Source organism: Plecotus auritus (assembly GCF_963455305.1).
Source record: "Plecotus auritus genome assembly, chromosome: 1".
In the NCBI taxonomy this organism is placed as follows: Eukaryota; Metazoa; Chordata; class Mammalia; order Chiroptera; family Vespertilionidae; genus Plecotus; species Plecotus auritus.
This window is the reverse complement of record NC_137770.1, coordinates 21152300-21178584: the sequence shown is the minus strand read 5'-3', so window position 1 is coordinate 21178584 and position 26285 is coordinate 21152300. Positions and strand designations below refer to the sequence as shown.

General features: G+C 37.4%; 1 protein-coding gene across 1 annotated transcript in view; it reads right to left on the bottom strand.

Moving 5' to 3' along the window:
• The window catches only part of CEP128 (centrosomal protein 128), a 384557-nt gene that overhangs the window by 46452 nt on the left and 311820 nt on the right, over positions 1–26285 (bottom strand). The window contains exons 22-23 of the mRNA XM_080673796.1: positions 15703–15792; positions 7812–7835 (exon numbers count right to left, since the gene is read on the bottom strand). Coding sequence (XP_080529922.1) covers positions 7812–7835; positions 15703–15792 — 114 coding nt within the window. The remainder of the gene's footprint in view (positions 1–7811; positions 7836–15702; positions 15793–26285) is intronic.

Here is a 26285-nt window from a genome sequence, read left to right as displayed (position 1 = left end):
TATTGACACAGGGTAGGGATTCAACAAGTATCTGTAATATACTAATATTATATGGTTAAAATAGTTGATAGCAACTATTGGCAGAGTGGAAATGTTGTGAAGTTTGGATGTTTAAGTAATCCTAGACTAGAAAATAGCTTATTAGGGAGAGGACCTTTTAAATATTACCTAGTCAAGTCCAATCATTAAAAAAAAAAAAAAAAAGGAAATTAAAGGGTAGAGAGTTTAAGCAACTTGCCTAGGGTCCTGGGCCTGACTTTGGCAGAGATAGGACCGAACCTAGCTTTTCTGACTCTCAATCAGATACTATTTAAACTAGGCATATAATTTCAACTGAAATTTATATGTAATTGATTAAAATTAGATGCACAAAATGAAAATTCCCGAAATCAGCTTCTCATTTGAAGGCTACTTCAAAAATGTGTGCAACATACACTATTCCCACCAATTATATGTATATTGAGGGTGTAATACTGATACTTTGTTTTATTGTTAAGTTAGGATCTTAAAAAACAACTTAATACACAATTACTCTGGGATTTCACCCAGATATTCTCTCTTGAATAGAACAGAAAGCAGTTCTTATATAGACTATTTTTCAGAAAGATACCCATTGTGTTTTACAAAATACACTCATATTATCTTCACAATATAAAGCATGAGCTTTTTACCCAGAGAATGTGTTATGTCACTGATAGTGTTTAGAACAGAACTATTAAAATGCATTACCAAGCAAGGCAGTTAGACGGGCAGTGTGACTACTTATCAGCATCAAATATGAAACTGCCAGTCTGACCTCCAAACACTGAGCAATTCAATAATACTAAATTCATCTGCTGGGGAAGCCACATTCATTATGTAACTTCTCAACGATATCTTCCCTGAGTCACAGTGTTTATGAAAAATAGACAAGGCTGTAAGAAACCAGTTTTGCAGGCTGAATTCTTGCATTTTTTCATTGGTCATCACCCTTTGCCACAAGGTTGCAACTCTGAATAAAGAGCCTACTTGTTTTAAGTAGCGTTTTCTTCATAGGACCATAAGCACCATCATGCTGTAGAACTTTAACCCTTTGAAGATGACCCCATTATTGGAAAACATACATATTTTAATACTGACTAACACAGAATACAAGCTCTGTGTTTTGGGGCCAGGTGGTGAGAGGAGAATGTCTAGATTGTGGCAAGCAAGATCCCTCATGAGAGATTCATGAGGATATTCCGTTTGCCCTCGATGTGAATATACAGAAGGTAGGCTAACATTGGAGCAGTGGGAAACTTGGCAGAACGGGCAGGACAGGGTTTGTGCAAAACCCTTTTCCGGTTTCAGTTTGAATGGGTTCCCAGGAAGTGTCAAGTTCGAACAAATCCAAAATTTTACAATGTAGCTCAGCCAAGACTGCTGAGATTCACCTGATTCTGGGTCAAAACTGTACAGAGCACATTGCGTTTTATTTGGTGGGAAGCCAATCTGACTGAACTTTTCAGGCAACCTCAATGAGAGGCAAGTAGCCTTGGCAAACCCAAAATGAACCTAACTTGATCTTTGGTTTTGAAACAGTAGATTCTGGCTTTATAAAGAGATAAAGGCAAGTTTTACTTAGCTTCAAGATTCTTACAAATACTTAGAAGAGGTATTGCAAATAATTTATGGTTACTTGGCCAGATTTACATACTCAAGTCAGTTATTTCCTGAGCTTAATGGGGACACCATAGTAAGTACATTAACTCTATTGGGCCCATGCACTCCTAAGTGCCCCAGAGCAGTATTTAGTCCTAACAAACAATAACAGCCCTTCTTCAGTAACTCTCCCTGTAGAGTAAACTGCACATGTAGCAGGATAAGCACAATTAGTAGCCAGATTCAGGGCAGGCAAAATAAAAACTCCAGCCCAGCCTGCATGGTTCAGTGGCTGAGCACCAACCTATGAACCAGGAGGTCGAGGTTCAATTCTGGGTCAGGGCACATGCCCTGTTGCAGGCTAGATACTCAGTGGGGGTCCTATAGGAGGAAGCCAATCAATGATTCGATCTCATCACTGATGTTTCTCTTTCTCCCTCCCTCTCCCTTTCTCTCTGAAATCAATAAAAATATATTTAAAAATAAATAAATAAAAACTCCAACAACCATTGTCTATTCTATTGGCAAACATGTGAAATAAGAGTATATAGTGTGCCGAAACCGGTTTGGCTCAGTGGATAGAGCGTCGGCCTGCGGACTGAAGGGTCCCGGGTTCGATTCCGGTCAAGGGCATGTACCTTGGTTGCGGGCACATCCCCAGTGGGAGGTGTGCAGGAGGCAGCTGATCGATGTTTCTCTCTCATCGATGTTTCTAGCTCTCTATCCCTCTCCCTTCCTCTCTGTGAAATATCAATAAAATATAAAAAAATAAAAAAGAGTATATAGTGTTACTTAGTAATTTCCATAGAGACATATTGGCATACTCCTGTCCTTGGGGCACTGAGATCTTGAATATAACTGGCATGCACAGTTCAAACCTGTCACCACTAATATTAGCTAAAGGAATCCTATAGAGATGTATGAAAGACTCTAACAGGCTTTTAAAAATAAAAATCATATTTCTAAAAGTTTTCCAGTGTTTTGTAATTTTTCTTAACACAGGCATATTTATGTATGCTTTTCTCCCTATACCTACAGGTTAGCATTTATCTCTGTAAGTATACACTGAAAATAAGGAAGATTAGATTGTTTTAAGTAACTTTATTTTGAGAAGCTGATGAAGCACTGACAAATTGCAAATATATAATTACACATTTGCTCTAAGTCAGTGGTTGGCAAACCGCGGCTCGCGAGCCACATGCGGCTCTTTGGCCCCTTGAGTGTGGCTCTTCCACAAAATACCACGGCCTGGGTGAGTCTATTTTGAAGAAGTGGCATTAGAAGTTTAAGTTTAAAAAATTTGGCTCTCAAAAGAAATTTCAATCATTGTACTGTTGATATTTGGCTCTGTTGACTAATGAGTTTGCTGACCACTGCTCTAAGTCAATGGTTTTCAAATATTCCAGTAGATATTCCCTAAATAATTTTTTAAACTTTGTATCTACCTTGTCTCCCCTGCCCCCATTTTTAAGTTGTCTAAATGTTTTCATCCTAAGTTTAGGTAGTTGCAAAGAATAGAAGTTCTGTAATACTATAAATATTTTCAAATAAAACTCATATTACTCCTATTATCTTACTCAGTGAATTTAAAATAGTTCAATAATTTGTTACCACCATTTATCCATTTAGAAAATAACTAAGATCCTCTTTAAAAGATGGACATTCTATATTGTTCCTTTTCCCTTTGAATTTATTTCCAGTCTTTTTTTCTTACAGACTGTATTCTAATATAAATACATTTATGCTTGCAAGACTTTTTAATGGCTATCTTATCATACCACATACATCCTTTTCTGTAAAAGAAAAAAGTATATATACAGAGAAAAACTGATTTTTTTAAGCATTCTGTGGCAATAATGCTCTAAGGGTTATACGATTTTTGTAGATTAATTTATTATTAACATTAAGTATTAAATTTTGAGAAAAAAATATTAAATTAAAAAAACAAACACAAATCTTCCAAAAGTATGTCTTAATGGGATGGGTATAGTTTCACATTTGTTCTCTTGCACTGAATTAGCTCATGTATCCAGGTGTAAATGCTAATTTTTATTTAAAGATGACAGGATTCCCTTTGAGACAGTATGGAGGGACCTAGAGAGTATTATGCTAAGTGAAATAAGGCAGTCAGAGAAAGACAAGTATCACATGATCTCACTCATATGTGGAATCTAATGAACAAAATAAACTGGTGAACAAAATAGATCCAGAGGCGAAGAAGCATGGAACAAATTGTCAAATCTCAAAGGGAAGGTTGGGGTGGGAAGAGATCAACCAAAGAACATGTATGCATATATGCATAACCCATGGACACAGATTGGTGAAGGCCTGGGGCGGAAGTGTTTGGGGTGGGGGGAAGGGGAACATATGTAAAATACTTTCAACAATAAATATTAAAAATATAAAATAAAGAAGACAGGGTTCAATATCACATATATTTTTTGTTTCCACAGATTTAATCACTGAAAAATCTTATTCACATAAAAAAAGTACGAGAATGAAAATAGTTTTGCTGTAACAATGACACTCAATTTCTTGAATGCCTTCCTAGTTTTATGCAAAGATTACATAGTGATCTGTCATCAAAAATTAGTTTTAATGCTCTATTAGCTCAATTAAGTCCTCCCTTAAATATTGTTGAAAGCAAAGAATTAGAACCCACTTGACCTGCCAAAGGATTGTAACATAGTTATTAAAGTCATTCACTTTCTGTTTCTGGAAAGTATATCAAAAAGACTTTATTTACCAAGACCTGTCAAATAACTAAAACTGTTCTTTCACCTAGATATATTTCATAAGAATATGTATGCATAGCCCATGGGGGGCTGGCTTGAGATGGGCAAAATCTTAAATTGCCCCTTGCTTGGCACCTGGAAGTGTCTTGGCTATTCTAGAGTATCCTATATGATAAAAGCCTAGGTGGCGTCGCACGACATCATCACAAGATGGCCACCAGATGTCATCACAAGATGGCCACCACAAGATGGCCAGCAGGGGAGGGCAGTTGGGAGCAAACAGGCCATCAGGGGAGGGCAGTTGTGGGTGATCGGGCCAGCAGGGGAAGGCAGTTGAGGGCAACCAGGCCTGCAAGGGAGGGCAGTTGGGGGCGATTGGGCCAGCAGGGGAGGGCAGTTGGGGGTGATCGAGCCAGCAGCGGAGTGGTTAAGGGATGATCAGGCTGGCAGGCAGAAGCAGTTAGGGGTAATCAGGCAGGCAAGCAGTTAGGAGCCAGCAGTCCCGGATTGTGAGAAGAATATCCAACTGCCAGCAGTCAGACATCCCCCAAGGGGTCCCAGATTGGAGAGGGTGCAGGCCGGGCTGAGGGATACCCCCCGCCTGTGCATGAATTTCATGCACCGGGCCTCTAGTTTTCTCTATAAAGGACTTGCATATTTGTCTTGTTGTGAGACTTTTTCCCTCTGAGCTTTGCATTTTTTGTCACTTTGTATTCCTATACTTTTAATTACATTTTCTCAGTGCTAATGCGGGAGTGAGAAGTAAAATGGGCTTTCACATACTGGTTTTTATCAAACATTCAGTTAAATATTTATTATTTCATTCTACAAATGTTTATTGGTTGTCCACTACATATCAGGAATTTTTGTCAGGCCCTGAGGATGCATTTGCAAGTAAAATGTCATTTCTAACCCAAGAAGCTGACCTGCTAGTGAAAGAGGAAAGGGACAAGTTGAGGAAGAGGAGGCAAAATGCACATATGGTTGTGACCTAAGCACAGAGATAACTGGTGACAAGACAAATCAAGTTGCTCATTATGATAAAAAGACCATCTTATCCTTTATAAGGTATTTTAATTACTGAACTTGTAAAATCAATCTTCTATGCATATTTCTAATGGGATGATGGAAATCCAGATTTTTACATTCAATGGATTATATACCCTTAAGACCAGCCCAGACCAATGTAGACCACCAGCACTGTTCTATGGTTTAAGTGCTGAGTAGCGAGAGAATAATAAATGATCCTGAGATAGTTTTCAGCAGCTGATTTTATGAACTATAAAATACTTTCCCAGTTGAGCAGTCTACCAAGTGCATTAAATATGCTCCAACACCATGTGAAGTCAAAGGGCCTCATAATATTTGAGCATTAACATTAATACTGAGCATTTTCATTTTTATGGTTTTACTTAATTACTTAAAATTAAATCCACCTTGAGAAAACTGCCATTGTAAAAAAAACCTACTCCATTTAATTAATTTTATTTTTCTCATGATGACTTTTTATTTTTACCTTGATTCCTAAAGGAATCCTTAAAATAAGGCATTTATAATTTTACTCCATAGTATTTTTAGCAAAGAGATTATATAAATAAAAAAGACTAACAAATTCTTTTTTTATTGTCTAAAGTTTTAAGACTAACAAATTCTAATAAAAGTTATAGGACAAGTGTTATTATTGATATAATTTTCAGTTTTGTGTGGTATACTCGTATAATAAAAATGTTTAAATAAGAAACAACAGCAATCCCATAATGACAGCGATAACCTGACATATGTTCGGTCCTAAATATTTTCACATGTACCTTCTGTCTTAATTCTCACAAACTGATATAACAAGTTTACTTACAACCATATTTACAGATGAAGGAATCAAGGAACAAGTGACTTGCTGAATGTTGTATGAGTGGCATTTTGTATGCTGACCTCAAGTCCTCAAACTCAAAATTTCTGTTTTTGTTCATACTTTTAAACAGAGCATTTAGTTCATAAGCCAAATCCTGTTGGCAAGACACCCCCCTAAGGTTAAGTAAAATATATGTGGAGGAACACTAAACATTTTATTCACCTACAATGTCATCATACTGAAACTGAGAAGGTCAGTGTACTTTCCAAATGGCCCAGTTAAATCTAAGGAATAGATTATTTACCCACTAGGGTCTGGACACTGTCAATCAAAATCTCTTGTTTACACAGGACTAAAGTGTGCTCCATTAGCATCTTTCCATTCCTCATACTCACAAAATAACTATTTTATTCTTCATTAGCCTTATTGTTTAAAGTTTTCTTCGTTAAAAACACAAAAAGATAAAATAAAAATCACAACTAGTCCCAAGCCACTTTTAATATTTTGTGTGTTTCCTTAAAGTCTTTTTCTTAAAACAAAATATGTATATTTGACACTTGCATTATACTCCCCATTATATCTTCAGATACCACTATTTCCCCCCCACATAATGGCGTGGCAATATTTACGTTTTAAAATATGACTTTCTATGGCTGAATAATATTTCATCATAAAGTGGTACCATTAATTTATTTTACTATACTTCTAATTCACATGGTTATTATAAAAATGTTAAAAAGTAATATAACCATATTTTATAACACTTTAAAAACAGAAGAAATGAAATCAAAGCCCTAATTCTTGTCTAATAAGTCACTTTTCTGAGTTTTGCTCACTCTCTTATATTACTTTTTCATCTACCTATCATTATATGTTATCATTAAAGTGCATATGATTTTGTATCTTGAACTTGTTTCCATTTAACATTGTATTATAATCTTTTTCCATAACCACTATGGCACATAGTGGGTGGAAATTCCACATTAAATCTAACCATTATATTGTCAAAAAATAAGTTGGTCCCCTTTTTATCCTAAAATCATTTAAAATAAATCATTTTGCAATAAATATTGCAAGCATGTGGTCTTTACATTCAGGCACTTAAAAATATTTCTTAATACTAGGTTCCTGCCAGCAAAATTATTGAGAAAAAGACTGACCAGCTTTTATCACTATTTGGATATTAGTGAAAATTATGTAAAAAATATTAAAGCTGATTATCTTATCTGAACTTCAAAGCATAAATGGCATCCTGATGTCAATTTTTTATCCACCAGTCCTTTTAGTGATTGAAAAATACAGAAACATATAGGGCACTGATTATATAGACTAATTATGTTTTCCTTAGCAAATCTTAGCATCATCAGACTAAACAGAGCAGTGGCCACTTAAATATGCACGTTTTTTGTTTTTCCTAATTTTTAAAAATTTTAAAAGTCTGCATCCACATACCTTTCACGTATAGTTTAGCTTATTTTCCCCTTTGAGTCTTAGATGTAGTGTTAAAAATGTTTTCCGGAGCTGCTTCCTTTGGGGAGTGCTCTGACATCCACATCAGGACCCTGCAGGAATTCTGATAGAAGGAAAAAGAAAATGCCCCAACTTACCGTTTCTAACACATTTACACGGTCCTGCAAATAAAGCATAATATATCATTATAAAAGCAAAGCTACTAAGATCATTTCAAGTTTACTTAATTTTCAGATTTTCTTTTTATTCTCTATTACTAATAATTTGTTTTTAAAATATAAAAACTGAAAACTCAGGGTGACCTCTGCAATAGAATCAATCACAAGAGGATCACTGTGCTTTTCCTCATCTCTGCAGGAGTTAGGACTCCAGGATTTAATTTAGCAGTAAATACCATATACTTACATATAATTGCTAAGTGGAATAGATTTTACCTCTTTCGCATTGGTAAAATTATTTATCTACTTAAGGATATATAATATTAGATACATTTGAATATATGAACCATGACTAGACAATAGTAGTGATATAAAAAAGGAATTTAGTAATATATCAGCTCTCAATTAGGTGTATAGCACAAAGTTTGATCTCGCAGGAAGGTAAAGTTCAGATATAAGAATGCTTCATCAAATGAAATTAATAAGCAAATTGTTCACTAAAACAAGGCAGGAAAAATAAATGAGAAATATATGTCACATAAAAACAATCCTGAACCTAGATGGGTCTTCATCACTTATGGTATCTTAGAAGGTTTCACAGAAATAGCAGTTTTAAAAAGGGTTATTGACAATAATACTTAAAATGTTAAAGTATCAGGGAAATGACTGCATTTTCAATCCAATGGTTGTATTCTCAACCTTCTCAGAGCTGACGGCTATAGACAGGGAGCTTTTTCTAAATACAGAAGCTGAATTTGACAAGGAGGAGAGTCTGAAGATTTAAGAAAGTGGAAAGCCATCCTTTCTAGGAGGGTCAAGACCATTTTCCTTTCCTTTTTTTCATTTTAAGCAGTTGGAAGAGACAGGTGAAATCTGGATTTGTTTGTTTGTTTGTGTAATCAGATTAATCCTTTAGTCCTAAGAGGGAAAGGGGCAGGAGGTATGGTACAGAGAGCCACTCGGCTCAGGTCCCCTGTGACTCTGCTGGGACCACCATGGACTCACGACACCAAGGAGCAAAAAGAACCTGGCCCTCACCTCCTTTCTCCCAGCCTTCCCTAACACAGCCTTGCTCTAAGGCCTTCTACAACCCAACCTCCAAGCCTCAAACTGGGAGACTGAGCTGTACATTTCTACCCTTTTAACATTTGGCTACATGGGCAGGGGTTAAATGAATCAATTATGCAAAATCAGCCCAAAGCAGATGATTTTTAACAATATAACCTGTTCAATCACATTTTGCTGGCACACTTGAGAGAACTTCACCCTTGAACCCAAAGAGTCTTATGCAGACTTATGCACTGTCACATTTGAGTGCTTCATAATAAATGCATACAATGCCTCAAGTGGGCTTTGATCTGTTGTTGCCAGGCATCTATTCACAGTGTATTTGGACAAAACCATTAAGCAATGCTTTATCATCCTTGCAAAAAGAACAGAACCTCATTAGATGCCTTATAGAGACAGAAACAGACTTTGTACCACAGCATATCTATGTGAACCATCTCAGAAGGCTCAAAATATTCACAGCCATTGTTTGAGTCTTAAGTTTTCCCCAGTTCATATATTTATGGGCACACATTATTTAGGATTATAATATTTTAAAAGCATACATACAGCTAGTTTGAAATCAGTAATTTCATATGATGCCAAAGCAGTAGAATTGAATTAAATATGCCTATCTTAATTCATATCTCAGTGTGTGACAAAGATTAACTGATAAAATATATGTGATAATCTTTATTTCACTTAAATATTTGTTACAGGATTTTAGAAGAAATATGTACTCTCATGGACCACATGTTCTTATCCTAGCAAAATTCATGTGCTGAAAACCCCAGTGTGATGACATAGGGACAGGTGGAACTTTGGGAGGTAATTATGTTAAGAGGAAGGAGCCCTCATGATGGGATTAGTGCCCTTATAAGAAGAGACAAGAATGCTTGCTTCTCTTTCTGCTCTTTGCTGTGTAAGGACATAATGAAAAGATGACCTTCTCCAAGAACCAAGTCTGCTAACACCTTCCCAGCCTCCAGAACTATAAGAAGTAAATGTTTGTTGTTTAAGCCTCCCAGGCTACAGTAATCTGTTACAGAAATCCCAGCTGACTGGGAAGACATGTATCTAGTCTATAAGACTGTAATCACAAATGGTCAAGAAAACTCCATTTTGTTAAAGTATAAGGATCAATAAATGATCTATTTTGATGCAATTTACTTATGTCCATTTGTCTACTAAAATCAACTTCATTCTAAATCAATAAATAATTATTTTGATGCAATTTACTTATAACATACTTCATCCCAACATGGTACTAAGACAGCTTTCCATGAAAAAAATGTACATGTTCAGAAAAAGAAAATTCAAGAAATAGAAAAATTCAGTTTATGAACGTAAGTTTAAATAATTCAATTTGCCAATCAACGACAACTAATAGGATAACAGCCATTGCAGCCAATTAGTGAGCTTTATCTAAATTCTAGGTTTTTTGGTCTTAATGTTTTTAAGACTATAAGTAAAAAGAAACCACTCTTAGTCTTTATAAAAGTATTAACTTGCTTTTACATTTTAAGAAATGTTTTTTGAAATTTTAAGTAGCTGTGGTTGACTTCTTTTTTTGGCAGATAAGACTAATATATATATACGTATATATATGTAAAAGAATTAGGCTACTGCACATCCTTATTCTAAAACAAAAATACCTGCATACTTCCTCTCATGTTCTTCTTATTAAAATAGAGATAACTTAAGGCAATATTGTATCATTAATACAATCTATACAAAAATTCTAATATATGTCCTAGAATGAACATTTAATTATACCAAAATAAATTATATTCTTCTTAACCTCTCCCACTCTTACTAGAACCACTCTCACTTAAACTACTAGATTGTAGTTTAAATCTCCATTTCAATAGATTTTACCTTCAAGCTCAATTCAACCTTCAGGTTCAACACTCTCCCAACAACCTGACAACAAACACCCACCAGCCCACACTTGGATCCAGAAAAGTACTGTCAGGGCATTGAAAGGGGGTTAGGAGGTGGGAGGAGTAGACAGCCTCTGAAAGTAATGAAACACTCTCACTATAATCATGCCATTTCAGGTGGTTTCAGTAAGTCAATGGTTCTTACTTTTGAAGCTATGGACTTTGAGTGAGAGTCTGATGAAAGTTGATCTCCTCCCCAGGACTGTATTACCCACAACACACACATAATTCTACATATACTTTTAGGAGACTTGCAGACCCTCTGAAGCCAAGCCATGGTCCTCAAGTCCTTTTACTCTAAATAAAAACATGTAAATAAATTATTTTATTAAGCCAAATCTATTTATTTCTCCTGTATAAAATATTTCTAGATAAGTAACACCAAAAACAAGGTGAGGGGTGGCAATTGGGAGTGAAAGGTCAAACAACAATCAAAGAAAAAATGTTCTTCAAATACTTTGGGGGAAAAAAGAGTTCTTAGGGAAAATAAACTGTTTTGTTGCTGTTGTTTCTTTTTTGTGTGTTAATGGATAGTCTCTTTTCCACTGTTCTTTAGTTCTAAGGAGGGAAAGTCTAAGAGACACCTAAAGTGGCAACCATTATTTTAATGTTTACTTTTAAAGATTATACATGTAGTCACTGCAGTTTTTGAGTTACAATGGACAGTGCTAGCTATTCTTATCTTATTACATATACTTGAATTTCTAAGGAAAAATAATACTGCTAGACATAACATTTTATGTCTAGTTGACAGATCAAGTAGACAGAGTTCTAGTCTGGGAGAGGTATATAGCATGTGTACTATAAAATATGTATTTTATTAAAAAATAGTCAGGAATATAAAGGACAGTACAGGGAATATAATCAATTACATTGTAATATGTATACATGGTATCAGATGGGGACTAGATTTATGGCAGTTCACCTTGTAAGGTATATAAATGTCTAAACACTATGCTGTACACTTAATATAATATTGTATATAAATTGCAACATAAAAATTTTTTAAGTTTTAATAAATATGTATTTTAACTTTTCATGATAAAGTTAGTAACTTGCCTTGAATTGTATATATTCCTTTGCTACTTTATTAATGAACCAAGACAAATTCATTAGCATCATTGGAGATGGGCAAAAATTTGGAAGCTAAGTTAGGAAATGAGCACTAAACAGTTTATTTGATTCCGCTGAGCCAATCAATTAGACACATTGATTTATAAATGCCATTTAAGCGATGAACTAGAGGCCTCATAGGCCTAAATAATCAGAGCTCTTCTGCCTTTGGTAAGTAGAGTTGAACAGGTCTAGTGACTTCATTTTATCACAATAATGCAGCATTTACAAGAATGCTTTACATATATCCATTAGCATATTTAAAAAGCACAATACTGGCATAAAAATATAACAAGAGTTTCTATCCCTTCCAAGTCTAAGAAACGTTATGAGTATAGAATAATTTTGGAAACTTCTCTGGGACTGCAGGTCGATGACAGACACATAATTTTAAAAAAGAAAAACCCACAAAGGGGACTCCCTGCCATCACTGCTGTAAAAGCACAAAGCCTCTCTTCTGGAAGAAAAACCCACCTGGCTTCATCCAGAACAATCGCTGCTCGGCATTCTTCCTGTCAATACTAACTGTCTCATTCACACTCACACTTCACCGCTACTTCCTCCATGTCTGCTATAAAATGAAAAGCAAATATGTCCCTTTCTCCTCCATGCATTTCCACATGGCAATCCATTACATTTGACAAACTGGAAATCATTTCAAATGTATTCCTTTCCAAGCTTCATGATATTAAATGAAAGCAAAGGTTTTTATTAACCACCACCACAAAAAAAAAAAAAAAAAGATCAGTGTTTGGTGATTAAAAATAAATGAAAACCAAATAAAGAGATAAAGATCACAAATTACCTCAAGACTGCAAACCAAAAAAGCTATAGAATATAGCAAAAGTTGGCTTTGAATATACCAAATGAATTGGCACTCTACACATAAAATTATATTTTATCTGGTAAAAGTCAAAGTTACTCTAGACTTGTGAAAAGCTTTAGGATGGATGGCATTAAACAGCTTGCAGTGGTTTCCCCCTCACCCAGGGTTTGATTTAGCCATCTATATATATAAAAGTCTAAGTGACCGGAATGACCGGAACAACTGGTTGCTATGATGCGCACTGAACACAAGGGGGCAGATGCTCAACACAGGAGCTGTTCCCTGGTGGTCAGTACACTCCCACAGCCAACCTCCCCGAGCTGGCCAACCTCCCGCAGTCCTTCCACCTGGCCAGCAGGCCCTGATTGCCCAATCAGGGCCGGGCCCTGGGCTGGGATGGGAACCAGGGTGGGTGGCGGCAGATGCGGCCCCATTCCCAGGGGGGCTGAGAGCCGGCTCCCTCCTTGGGGGCCAGCGGCCAACCTCCTGTGCCCCGTCCCTCCCCCTGGCTGGCAGGCCCTTATTGGCCTGCCACCTGCCTGCCCAGGGGCGGTGCTGCAGCTAGAGAAGAAGGATAGGGGAGGCAGGGAACCTTGCAGTGGCAGAGCACTGATGATGGTAGCGTCAGCATCTGGCGTCCGTTCCTTCTGCACCCGGCCTGGCGACCGTCACCTCCTCTCTGTCCTGGCCCTGACTGACCTGGCTCTGATAGCCCTGATTGCAGGCCAGGCCTAGGGACGCCACCCATACATGAATTTCATGCACTGGGCCTCTAGTCATTAAATAATTGTGGTTAATTCTTGTAAACTCATTTAACTAGCTGCTTATGAGGCCTTTAAATAAACTACTTCAAGGTCCAAAATGACAAAACAAATATAAAAAGAAATCCACAGTAAGGCATCAAGATTTTGTCGAAATAATTGTCAATATGAACCCTTCAACATTTTGATTTATCAAAAAAAGCCAGTTTAAAAAGATGCATCATTTCCTTGCATGGAAGGAGTAACCCAGTAATGTTCTTTATTATCTGCTTTTCACCCAGGAAGTAGAAAATCAAAAGCAGAAACTATCACCAGATTTAAGAACAGAGTCAAAGTGTGTATTCCACATCTCTGATCTGTTCTCTCATCCACTGCTATTGCCATGACAGAGACCAGAGGCACCCAGCTACTGTCTAGCTCCCTTCTGCCCTATTCCCAGGTCCACTTGTTTGTTATGAGGCCATTACTGACCATTTTACCTCAGTTTGACACCATTCCAGAAAGGCTGAGTTTGCACTTACACTGAAGTGGGATGTGTGTATGACTTCCTGGTTGGAGGAGAAAGATGAAAAGAAAGACAAGCAAATGTGGCTCTGTGGGTTTGTTTCAACAGATTTCCTGCTGGGAAATGCAACCAGAAGTTAGGTATGGGTTTTGCTTAAAGTCCCTGTAAACACTTCCAGACAACTGTATGAAACTAATAAAAATCTCAGATTTACCCTTTGTATTTCAGACCACAAAGCAATGCAATGAGGTTTGTTTTTTTCCGTAGAAAATGAAGAATCACTTTAAGATTGTTTTTTAAAGCACTAGTGTAATGTGATGCATAGGCGTGGATCTATGGGATAAGACTACAAACCAAATGAGGGGCAAAAGACAGGATTACCTTACTCTTGAAACTGCTCAATTCCACAATGAAACTGCAGGTACCAGGTATCAGGAGTTCAGTGAGCGACATTTGGACTGGGGAACAACTAAACATTATTTGCAGGTAATATAAAGGCTATGATGGTGGTTAGGGGCAATGCAAATGACAACCAACGTAATTTCAAAGATTAACTGTCCCCCAGGAGAGATGGAGAGACTGGAGTAGAGTAGTAGGGGGAGAATGCCAATAGCCCAGAAGCCAACACATCACATTATTTTTTCAAGGCTTTACGTTTTAAGAAATAAAGTCCATGTCTCCAGTTGTGAGGTGAGTCATATATTAGCTGAACATGCTCTGAACTCTTATGCAAATCACAGTGCAGCAGTGATTATGGCATAATTTATGGGTAGCTTTGTGTCAGGCACAACTTAGGGAAACAATAGGGTGTGCCATTTTTTCAGGGTGTGTATTTGACTGCCACCAAATATAGCTCAATACAGCTCGCCTAATAAGACTCCCTGAGGCTGACATCTCCTTTGTTTCCCTCAAGGGCAAATGCCTCCTGGGGTTCTAAGTGAAGAATGTTCACAAGGAAAGCCACATAACCATAGAACCCTTTGTCCCAAGCTCCTTCCTCTTGAATATTTGGATCACAGCACCTGATGGCTGACTATCATGCATGTCACACAGCTAAGTCATTAAATGGTGTAGGCAGTCAGTCCACCTGGAGAATTAAATGGCTTACCTTTGAGCAATTCCAATAATTCACATCTTAATTTACATGCAGAGTCATTTACTCAATTCTTTTCAGGTTAAAGCACAAGGAAGATTATATTAGAGACTCTCTCTCACTCCCATTCCCATATTCCTTCTGTGGGATGCTGGGTACAGGTCCCTCTCACCGTTTTATTCCAGAGAGGCTACTGATAAGTATAATCACAACACAAGCAAATGGTTTTAAATAATATATTTGGCTGACATGAGTTAGGCTTTTCTTGCTTCCTAATTCAGTTTCACCATGATTAAAACCTATTATCAATTTCCATTTCCTAATATACAAGCCCAGGTAGGAAGGAAAGGTGGTTAAGGGATTTAAAACTAACCTTAAATTATCTATAATCCAAAAATCAATGGTGCATTATCTTAGTCTCAAATAAAATTAAGAAAAATAACAACAAACTTAGTTTTTAGTGGCACTTCCGGAAAGCATTCCTGAAGGCTGACTTATCCTGTATATCCTAAAATACAGTAAATGTATTTGGACTATTTAGTTTTAAATATCCTAAACATTTCTACCTATGAAATACTTAACTGCTTTTTCTTCCAATTGAGCTTCCTTGTGATTTCTCATTGCAGTCTGACTAGCATCTTCCCAAGGTAGAATTTTAAACTGTAGCTTTGGCTGTTTGAGAGAGATGTGAGCAAAGAAAAAGAGTTGGAAAGCTCTGCTGTCTTAAAATCATTGAAAGTACTATACATAGTAACAGCTATAAAAATAATGCTAATAGGACCATAATAATTTCAAATAAGTTTTTAGTATCTGTATTTGGATAAAATATCATGTACTTTTCAAATGTTCCCCAAAATAATTCCTTATCCACCTTAAAGTCACACATTTTAGGAAAATCATTACTTGAAATTTAAAACATTTTACTCCTTAGGATTATAAATAAAGAGTAGTGACTGAGTTCAATTGTCTTGCTTTCAAAATCATTTCTTGAAGGAATTGATCCTTAATTCCAAAGTCTATATCATGAAAGAGTAAATGAGATGAGAGCTTGTTAGACACACCCAGGCAGTTTTAGTGGATAATGAGAACCACTTTCAACACTTACAACCTTACCTGTGGATAAGGAAGCACTGATGCCTGGGATTTTAGGAGCTCAGAAAGGTCTGATTACTCAAAATCATCCTTTCCTTCCATTTGCAAAATTATTTAAAATTCTGACAATGGAACTTTATTCCTTCTTTTTTGTTTTTGTTTTTTTCTGTTTGTTTTTAATACTCACTGGAGGATATTTTTTCCATTGAGAAAGAGTGGAAGGGAGGGAGGGAGGGAGAGAGAGAGAGAAAGAGAGAGAGAGAGAGAGAAACACCAATTTTAAACCAATGTGAGAGAGATACATCAATTGGTTGCCTCCTGCATGCACCCCGAACTGGGGCGGGGAGTGAACCTGCAACCTAGGTACCCGCCCTTGACTAGAAATGAAGTCTAAGACTCTTTGGTTCGAAGGCTGACACTCTACCACTGAGCAACACTGGCCAGGCTGGAAATTTATTCTTTGAGGAAGAACTCAAAAATTTATTCTTTGCCCCCCATTCCCATTAACCTTTTAAAAAGCAAACATCCTTGAGACAGATAACCATTAAACTAGCTCATTCCAAGGATGGGTCACAGTGAGTCAAATCTAGCCCACTGAATGTTTTCATAGGTCCAGAAGAGAAGAAGCATTTTTTACATTTTTATTTGGCTGAAAAAAAAATCAAAGAATGCTATTTCATGACATGTGAAAATTACATATAATTCAAATTTCATTTTCCATAATTAAAGTTTATTGGAACGTAGCCTTATTCATCTCCCTCTAAATGGTCTATGGTTGCTTTCACTCTATAGTGGCAGAGTTGCGTGGTTGTGAGATGGCACATAACCTGTAAAATGGAAAATATTTTGCCCTTTACAGGAAGTACGATGACCCTCTGTTCTAAGGTGTTGGTATCCCCTAGGAAATATGACCTACCTCACAGAGGTCACCCTGTGGCAATCCTATACAACTCCGAAAGGAGAGAATAAGGCGAAACACACTGATTAGGGGTAAGAAAAGAGAAAGGAAGAAACATATCCCCAGAATATAAACCATCCCTCGGGCCATATAAGTTTCTTCCTTTTCTCCATCATTTTTTCTTTCATTCCAATGTCTTTCCTTCCTTCCTTTCTCCCTCCCTCTCTTCTACTCATTTATTCATTTAAATAATCCATCCATTCATCCATGCACACACTACTCTGGAGATTGGGTACATAGTTGTCGACAAGGGACAAGGAAGATACGGTCTCTGCCATCACAGAGCTTACACTGCAAAAGAGAAGATGAAGACATAAATAAAGAAGATACTCAGCAACTGTGATGGGAATGGGGGCAGAAGTTCACCTTAGACAGATGGGTCAGGTTAGGCTCCCACAGAAAGATGGCATTTGAGCTGAAACAAAGGATGAGCCATATTTGAAAGACTTAAGGGAAGAGGATGAGAGAGAGGGAGTGGCAGATGCAAAGTTTCTGGGACACAAAAGGGACTGTTTAATTTCAGGAACAAAAGGGACATTGGTATGTGTATTGTGGCTGTAAATTACCAGCATCATAAAAGCAACATTATTTATTAAAAGCTTATTATTTGCCAAATTTGTATCGGGTGCTTTCCCATATGTTCTCATTTAATCTTCACAAAAACGTTCAGTAGGTAACATTATTAAATTTTATTCATTTAAAGTCAAAGAAACAGACTCAAAAATATTAAATATACTGCATTCCACACTGTAATTTAAGGTTGGAGCTTAGACCATAATCCAGGTCCACCTGACTCAAAGGAGTCTATACTAACTCTCAAAAACAAATGAAAGGTCACATTTAAATATATATTTTTAAAAGCTCTACGAAATGAAGCTAATGGAAATACCACATACTAACAGTGCAGTTTTATGAACAAACAGACAATAAATGCATTTTTATGACCATTGGGACTATGGTGTGTGTGTGGAGGAGGTTAGCGGAAACCTTGGGAAACTGTTCTGGAGCCTCCTTCTCAAAATCGCACATGCCAGCACAGCATTCCAGAACCTTACTCTAAACAGATGTCGGGGGTCAGTGTAACAACACACCATAAAATTTAATGTTCAAATAAAAACCATTATTGGTGCACATTTTTATATTCATTTACTATACCGTAAAAGGGATTATATGTTTGCCATATGCCTTCCTTAAGGGAGCTGCAACTCCTTCTGCCTCTGGGTCTGCTGTTGGGCCAGCTGAGGCACACGGCCAACACTGCTGGGGAGCTATGAGAACGACAAAGGCAGCAAAGGCCTCCCCCTAATTAGCTGTGCTGTTGTACAGGTGGATGGCAGCCCTATTGTTCTGCTCTCCCAGCTCTTTCAGGTCTGGGCTACAGGAACTTAAATTCATCGCTGGGCTCAGAAATGGCCTCTCCCCCCACCTGTTTCATTCGTGACAAATGTGTTAGTTCTTTTCGAACAGTGAAATGAGAACTTGGGATTTCAATTACAACCAGAACGTGGTAAAGACACAGAGTGTCTTGTAGGTAATATTTTTCTATTTCATGAGAAAATTCAGAAATATTGTTAGCAGACATAAAATGTTATTTATTAGTGTGCTAATAAGCCTTCTCACTTCCAACAGCAAACATTAAAATTTGAACAAATTAAATTTCGAGTAGTGAGCAGAACGCGGATGCTCAGGGAAAGGAATGCACTTCAGAATCAATTTTTCAAAACCAAAATAATCACTGATAAAGACAAAGACACAACAGGAGATGCTTATTAGTCATTCTTTCAGTTCATTTTAGTTTTATCACTTTTTTGCACAATTTAAAATTTATGCAAACACTTTCAGTCTTGCCTTTAATTTTTGCCAGAATATTTTGAACCTGGTTTGAAACTGAAATTGAAGAAGCCCGAGGAGGGCTTTAATAACAACTTTCTTCAGTCTGTTTATTTAAAACATGATGAATAAGCAAAAAGAAAAGGTGCAGAATGGAAAAAGAAAAATGATCCCTTCTCCTTCCTAGAAGTGCCCGAGATTACTGGATGGTTCCTAATCTTACACCAGGAATTAAAATCTTCCTCACATGCCAAGGGCCAAAAATATGTATTTATATGACACTGTTCCAGTTGCCATGTGTATGTAAGCTTGGAGCTGAAGGGATTATAAGTAGTTTTAGAGTTTCAGAAAGGCAGTGAGAAGTTTCACTAATTTTAAGTCCCCCATATTGCCTTATTTAAGGCACTTTCTAAAAATTATTTAGTTTCTTATATCTCTTTTTTGAAAAGGTAGGGGGTCAATTAGTATTTTGCCACACTAAATGCGTAATATGTTTGCTAACAAATTATTCCTGGGGGGTGGGGGTGGGGGTAGAGAAAGAAATTAAAAGAAAGGCCAGGAACCTAAACAAATTAAGTGCAGAAATTCAGTTCTCCATAAGCTCGTGAGGCATTAAGCACAGTGGTATGGAAGCCAGGCAGATTCTAATACAAATCCTAGCCGGGGGCACTTACTGGCTGTGCAAGCTATGAGGCTCAGTAGCTTCTCCATCTGCACAATGAGAATAACAGTATCTACCTGATAGAATTGTCGTAAGGAATACATGACCTATATTTAGAATTTTGAGCACAGTGCAAGACACAAAAGAATTTCTCATTAGCTACTAATATTATGCATTAACAAGTCAAAGGGTGTTTATTTTCTTATGCTTTGACACACAGACATCACCCTTTGAGGCAGATTTAGCTTAACCTTGACAGGAATTAAGGAGTGCTAAGTAAGTATTTGTTAATAGAGTGAAACATAATCATAGTGAATTTTGAGGACTTCATCTTGGGGAAATCCTCTGAGCATTTCTTTATGTTCTGGAAAATCAGCCACAGATGGGGCTGGGTGATAGCCCTGGAATGAGAACTATACTTTCTTTCAACAATGTCCTATTAATGCTTCAAATGTCAAGATTTGTCTTAGGAGTCTATGGAAAATGTTTCAACCAGAAGTATACTGTTGATGAGCATTTGTTTCCAAATACGTTGAACACTACTGTTTCATCACTTGGAAAATTGCTTTTCACAACTGTCAATGTTATCAGGAGATGGAAGAGGAAAGGGAGAACATGGTGTTATGGTCAAATGTTTGTATACCCCCAAAATTCATAGGTTGAAATCCTAATGTGATGATATCAGGAGGTAGGAACTTTGGGGTGATTAGGTCATGAGGATGGACCCCTCATAAAGAGACTCAGAGTCTTCTCTGCTCTCTGCCCGGTAAGGACAGGGCAAGGTGATGGCTATCTATGAATGAGGAGAGTGGCCCTCACCACCTACTAAATCTACCTCTGTGAACACTATGAATACAGACACTGCATCTGCCTTGACCTGGGACTTCTCAACCCCTGGAACTGTGATAAATAACTGTTTCTAGTTTAAGCTACCAGTCTAACGTATTTTTTGTTATAACAGCCTGAAGGATTTCAGACTCACAGTTATCTGTACAAAGTTTAAGGCCAGTCTGGGAAGGTGACATGAGAAGAACAAGAAGAAACATATTATGAACAGTTAGAAGTAATCAGTTAATCTGCAACCCAACTGAAATTGCCCACAGTGGACTGTGGAGACATGGCCCAACTCTCAGACAAACTCAACACTACAAAACATCATAATGAGCTTAGAGTATTGTCATTTGTCACAAGAACGTGCAAGCTGTTCTTTCTGTCAGCCCCCAGAGCCCAGGGTGCCCAGAACTCGGACTCCACAAAGGCACCGAGAGATCCTTTATGGAAATGTTGCTTTTCATGGAGCCAACTGCAAAGGGGATGTGTATGGAGACAGATAAAATAATTTCCCACCTTATGAGAACAATTTACAAAATCTGTAACACAAAATTTGATTCATTTTTCACTACCAAGTTTTTTAAACTTTCTGCATGGAGTAAAATTTGGGCTTTTGTGCTCAAAGACTACACGTTGTATTTTTAAATGTTTCCAAATGGCATTTTTTTAGAGGCTTTTTAATAACCTTGACTCAAGGAGACTGCTGAATCCTGAAGACTTATGTTTTCCATCCCTTTGAGTAAACAGAACCAGCCACGTTTTTATATTTTTTATCCTGGAAAGAAAATTATCTAGTCAATCAATTTCAGTACATTCAGACAGAAGAGTTCTTCCCTCCCAGGGCTTTCTACTTTCCACTTTAATTCTGTCATAAATTTGGAATTAAAATTAAGTTGCAAATTTCAGGTAAAATAGGGTGATAAAATTTAATGACCACTAACATTTCAAATGCAATCTATTTTACTGAGCTTGGTTCCCCACTCTCGTGAGGACTCTTGACGTAGTAAATTAAAGTGTACAGATCTAATCAGCTGGGACCCTGCTTGACCCTGATACAAACATCTAAAGTTTCATCTCTGTTGAGACCTCACACTGAATTTAAGTCTGGGTAAGCCTCCTCGCCTTTTGAGAAAATAGATTTTAATGAGCCATTAAGTCACCTCTCCCTGAAAGTGGCAAAGTGTTGCCCAACCCTGCCATAGCCCATAATCACCCATTTTGTTTAATTTGTGACATTGTTTAGAATAGCTTTTATTGGAAAAAGAAATAGATACGTAGTGATTTGCCTATGCTCCCAGGAATGCATTTTGAGGAGAATAAGTAAGTCTGCATTATATTTTGGTTTCTAGGATTATGTAAATTCTACTATAACTCCCGTGAGTCATCTTAGGAATGAACAGGATACTGAATTTACCTTTTAGTTTAACAAAGCCTTAAACAGAAAATTTCAAATGATCAATTTATTTAAATTGGGACTTCTGTACAAGTACTTTAGGATCTCCAAAGCAAATCAGAATTTTGGTAGAAATTTAAGAACTGCTTTAACCAATTCTTCCATTCTTCTGGAGGCCCAGTGTCAGAACACAGCACCCCTTTCACCCTCACTTTCCCTTCACTCTCACTCAGGGACTCTTAGCTGCCCCGTCTTTGCATTTCTCCCCACAATCTCTATAATCTCCAAACCACTGTGCGGTTTGAAAGTACAGGTTATGGTCATTCCAGTCAGGCAGATATGATTGACAGCAAAACCACAGAAATTACCCATTTGGTCTGTCACTGGTCCAATTTATCACATGGTTGGTTACCAGGAGGATGTGCCATCCGCTGGGACTATTGAGATGTTAATGCCCTATGCTGTCAGGCTCTGCCAGGACAATTTCTTTGCCCATGTCAGTTTTTTGTCTTTGGTGGTTTTTCTTGCCCAGTTAATCTCCACAGATGTGTCTGCCAACTCTCCGCTAGAATTATTTTCCATATTATAATGCCCCTATATTAATATTTATTAGACTTGTTCCAAGAGAACTGAGAAATTCGAGTTCTATTTTTTTCTTAAAAACACCATGCTGCCATATGCTAGCAACTCCATAAGTAGCTGGTGCCACGCGATGGCTGAGAAAAGGTTATCTTCTCCCTCCTGCTCTCCCAAATGCTTTTGCCTTAGCACTGCTTGGGCGACAGAAACAAAATCAAATTCCTGCCCCTCCACTCCGAAAACATTTGCCCAAAATAGTGAAATCCTTCTGATGGAAGGTTCCAGACTATTTCTAAAGCTATCTGGGAGAGAAATTAAACAGAATTATGGGTCGTCTGAAAAACAACATGTCTATAATGCCATTTAATATTCTTCATGGGCATAGCTTCTGGAATGTCTTAGGGAAACATATATTATTTTTTTTAAGCATAAAACTATTTTTTAATTAAACAAGAATTTAATTCATTTCTAGTGAAAATACTGATACTGAATAAATATTTGTGACATTTAGATGATAGATCCTACAGGTAAAATGTTTCCTTGTTCCTCTTAAAATAAGTGATACTCATATGTAGCCCATATAATCTTTTATTATTGCCACATTGTGACTTTTTCAATACATTTGAAAAAGATATAACAATTCCTTTAGCATAATCTGATTCAAATCTGAATTTAAAATCATAGCTGCCCATGAAAGGGGGGTGAGGATAAGACAGAAGAAGAGGGTGAAAGATAGAAAGGGGCAGGGAAGGAGGGCAGACAGGGCTCCAAGAGGGCAGGAGCATTTACTGCGCTCTCCCCAGTAGGTGGCACCATGTCTGGCACACAGTAGGTTCGAATAAATAGTCAGTGTGGGAAATCAGAATCTATAGAGACCCTGCCAGGCACCAAGGTTTACTACATCTTATCCAAGCTAATCCTCTGCTATGGAGTCAGTATCTTTACTGTCCCCAATTTATAGGTATGGACATTGCTTGTAGTAAAAGAGGAAAATGGATAACAAAAAGCACACCCATAATCATCTAGTTTTCTTTCATTTGAAATAAAATGAAGAGTGAGATGACTGTAAGTGTACATGAGAGAAGGACCATATGCATTTCCAGGTATTTACTCTGTTCAGTAACTATCTTAAGTAGCACTTTAAAGCTTTTCCTCACTAACCATGATATGCTTTTCATGTGATTTTCATGTGATTCTGAGAATCACAAGACAACACTGGGGAAAGCAGGAAATCAATGAGAGGTAGTTTGGTAATTTAAAAATGAAAACAAAAGCAACAGCAGCACCTACCACTCCCAGCCATCTCTGGTAAAATGTCAGTCACTGAATACTTTTCAACTAAATTGAGGAAAAATGGGTTGCCTTTTATGTCTATTTAAAATGTGTCAGCTGATCTCCGGGGAATTAAAGAAGGGCTTTGCTTGTTCAATGTACCTCAAACCCATATGCAAATGATATTCATACAGCACCACACATTTACAGTCAAATACTTTGTTTTTAAGAAGAGCAGCGCCCACAGTGTAACCAACTGCAAATGTCACACAGCACACACACAAAAACCATCGCCAGACAATGCTAAGCTCCAACAAAGAATTTTGGGAATTACCAGCTGTATTGTAAAAATCATTGTCAAATATGTTTGATTCCATTGTTTGTCATTCTCTGAAGATTGAAAACACTTTCTCTGCTATCCCATCCCCTCTCACCATTCTACCCTCTTCCTTTTCTACTGACCTCTAGCACTCACTCCTTGACCTTTCTTTTCAATGCTACATTCAGAGAGGGAGAGAGAGGAGAGCAGGACAGAGAAAAGGAGGGGAGTGAAATGTGTGTGTGTGTGTGTGTGTGTGTGTGTGTGTGTGTGTGTCTGTGTGTGTGCTCGCACAGGCGCGGGTGGGGGGGGAATAGAATTTTTTAAACTACAAATGAACTCTGGGACAGAGATGGCTGTTTTCTAATAGATTGTTCTCTCTTCGTCAAGAGAACCAGGAATAGGTGCCATATACATAAGACCCTGGCATGGTGGCATGTATTTATTTATTTATTTATTTACTCAACAGAAATTTACCGAGTACCTACAAAGTTGAGGCACTGAGCTACTAAGTAGTGCACATTTGGGAAAATAAAAGACATGAGAGTTGCTTCATAGGCATGAGAGGAAATTACAATTCATCATACGGTAAATTTTTATTTTAAAACCTAGACCCCTTAGCCAAATGCTCTCTGCTACTACCCAGTACAGGCAGCCATTGTTCTTTGCCAACATTCTCACAAATATATGCTTAATTGGTCTCACTGATTTTGATCTTGCCTGCTCCCAATGCTTTTATAGCCAGTTTATAGTAAAGATGCAAATTTGATAATCTTGTTCTCTTTACTGTTTTTCCATACACTCGAGATAAAATCCTAACTCCTTTAGGAGATCCCTTAAACCTCTATTTACCTTACAGATTCCCGTCTTGCCTCTGCTCTCCCAGTCACTACATTCCACCATACACAACTTCTTTCAGTTCCTTAAATATGACACCGATGCTCTCTTTACCTCAGTCCTTCCCATATCCTTCACATTACCTAAAACTTTTCTTATCTTCACTCCAAACTTGCCAATGCTAACTCCTGGTTATCATTTAAATACTGACTTCCTTTGGGAAGCCAACTTGGATTGCCACTCCATCCCAGCTCATCCTTTTCACCTTCGACCCTCTGCACTTACACCCAACCTACCATTATCTCCACCAAACAAAGACAGATGTTCTTGTTATATGCTCCCACAGTGAGTTATCTCACCTAGTAGCATTTTGAAATATTTTATTATAATTGCCTATTTAACATTATTTTTCACTAATTATTGTGTAAAGGGCAAGAAGCTATCCAGTATAAGCAGCTTGCCTTTGTATCCCTAGAAACTAGTATAGGGCCTTGCACAATAAAGATTTGCACAATGAGTAGATTGAGTGCCTTTTAGTTATAGGGAACTTGGAAGGGCTTAGAGATAAACACCCACTACCCTTAAGGAGGATAACATGAAATGCAGAATATCTGTTATACACAATTATATGATGATAATGAGTAAATAAAATTGACTCCAATTTGGATATGTGGGGATTTGCTAACACTGTAAATTGGAATTAAATATTTAGCTCTCCCTTCTGGGATAATATAATCCACACTAAAGACTTCTGGAAGACAGTTTGATTATTTTACATTACAGATCAGAAAATAGGCACAGCAAAGTTAATTGAGTTACTCAAGGTTACCCAGAGAATCAGACGCAGAGACAGGACTTACAACTCAAAAATTGTCAAGCCTCCAGTCCTTGGTACTATCATTTATTTAAAAATTCCTTTTGTCTTTTTCTCCCCAAATTCTATTGTGTGATTATAGGACTTCAACCTGCATACTTTAATAGATAGTCTTCTCAAACTATCACCCGTGATACTGATATTTGAAGACTCGTAGATGTAGGTACCTTTGATAGGTCTTCCTCTAGTCTGGAACATGAAAGGCTTTCTGGGACGTGTCTCTGCACTCTTGTGCTCTCTGCAAGTGCCAGTTCCTTCTTAGATCTTAATAGAGTATTAGTTAGACACTAGTTGCCTCTACAAAGTGCCGACAGTGAACTTTTCTGCTGTCGGACATCATACTGGATGATGCCCTACATTTAAAAATCCCATAATTAGTTGGCCGGGACATTCTATTGCACTGGATAGACATTTTGGTAGAAAATGCTGCCAGCACTTAATAAATATTTGAGAAGTAGCACTGGCTATTAACTTTAACAGGATTACAGGTTCCAACATTCATATTGTGAGAGAAATAAA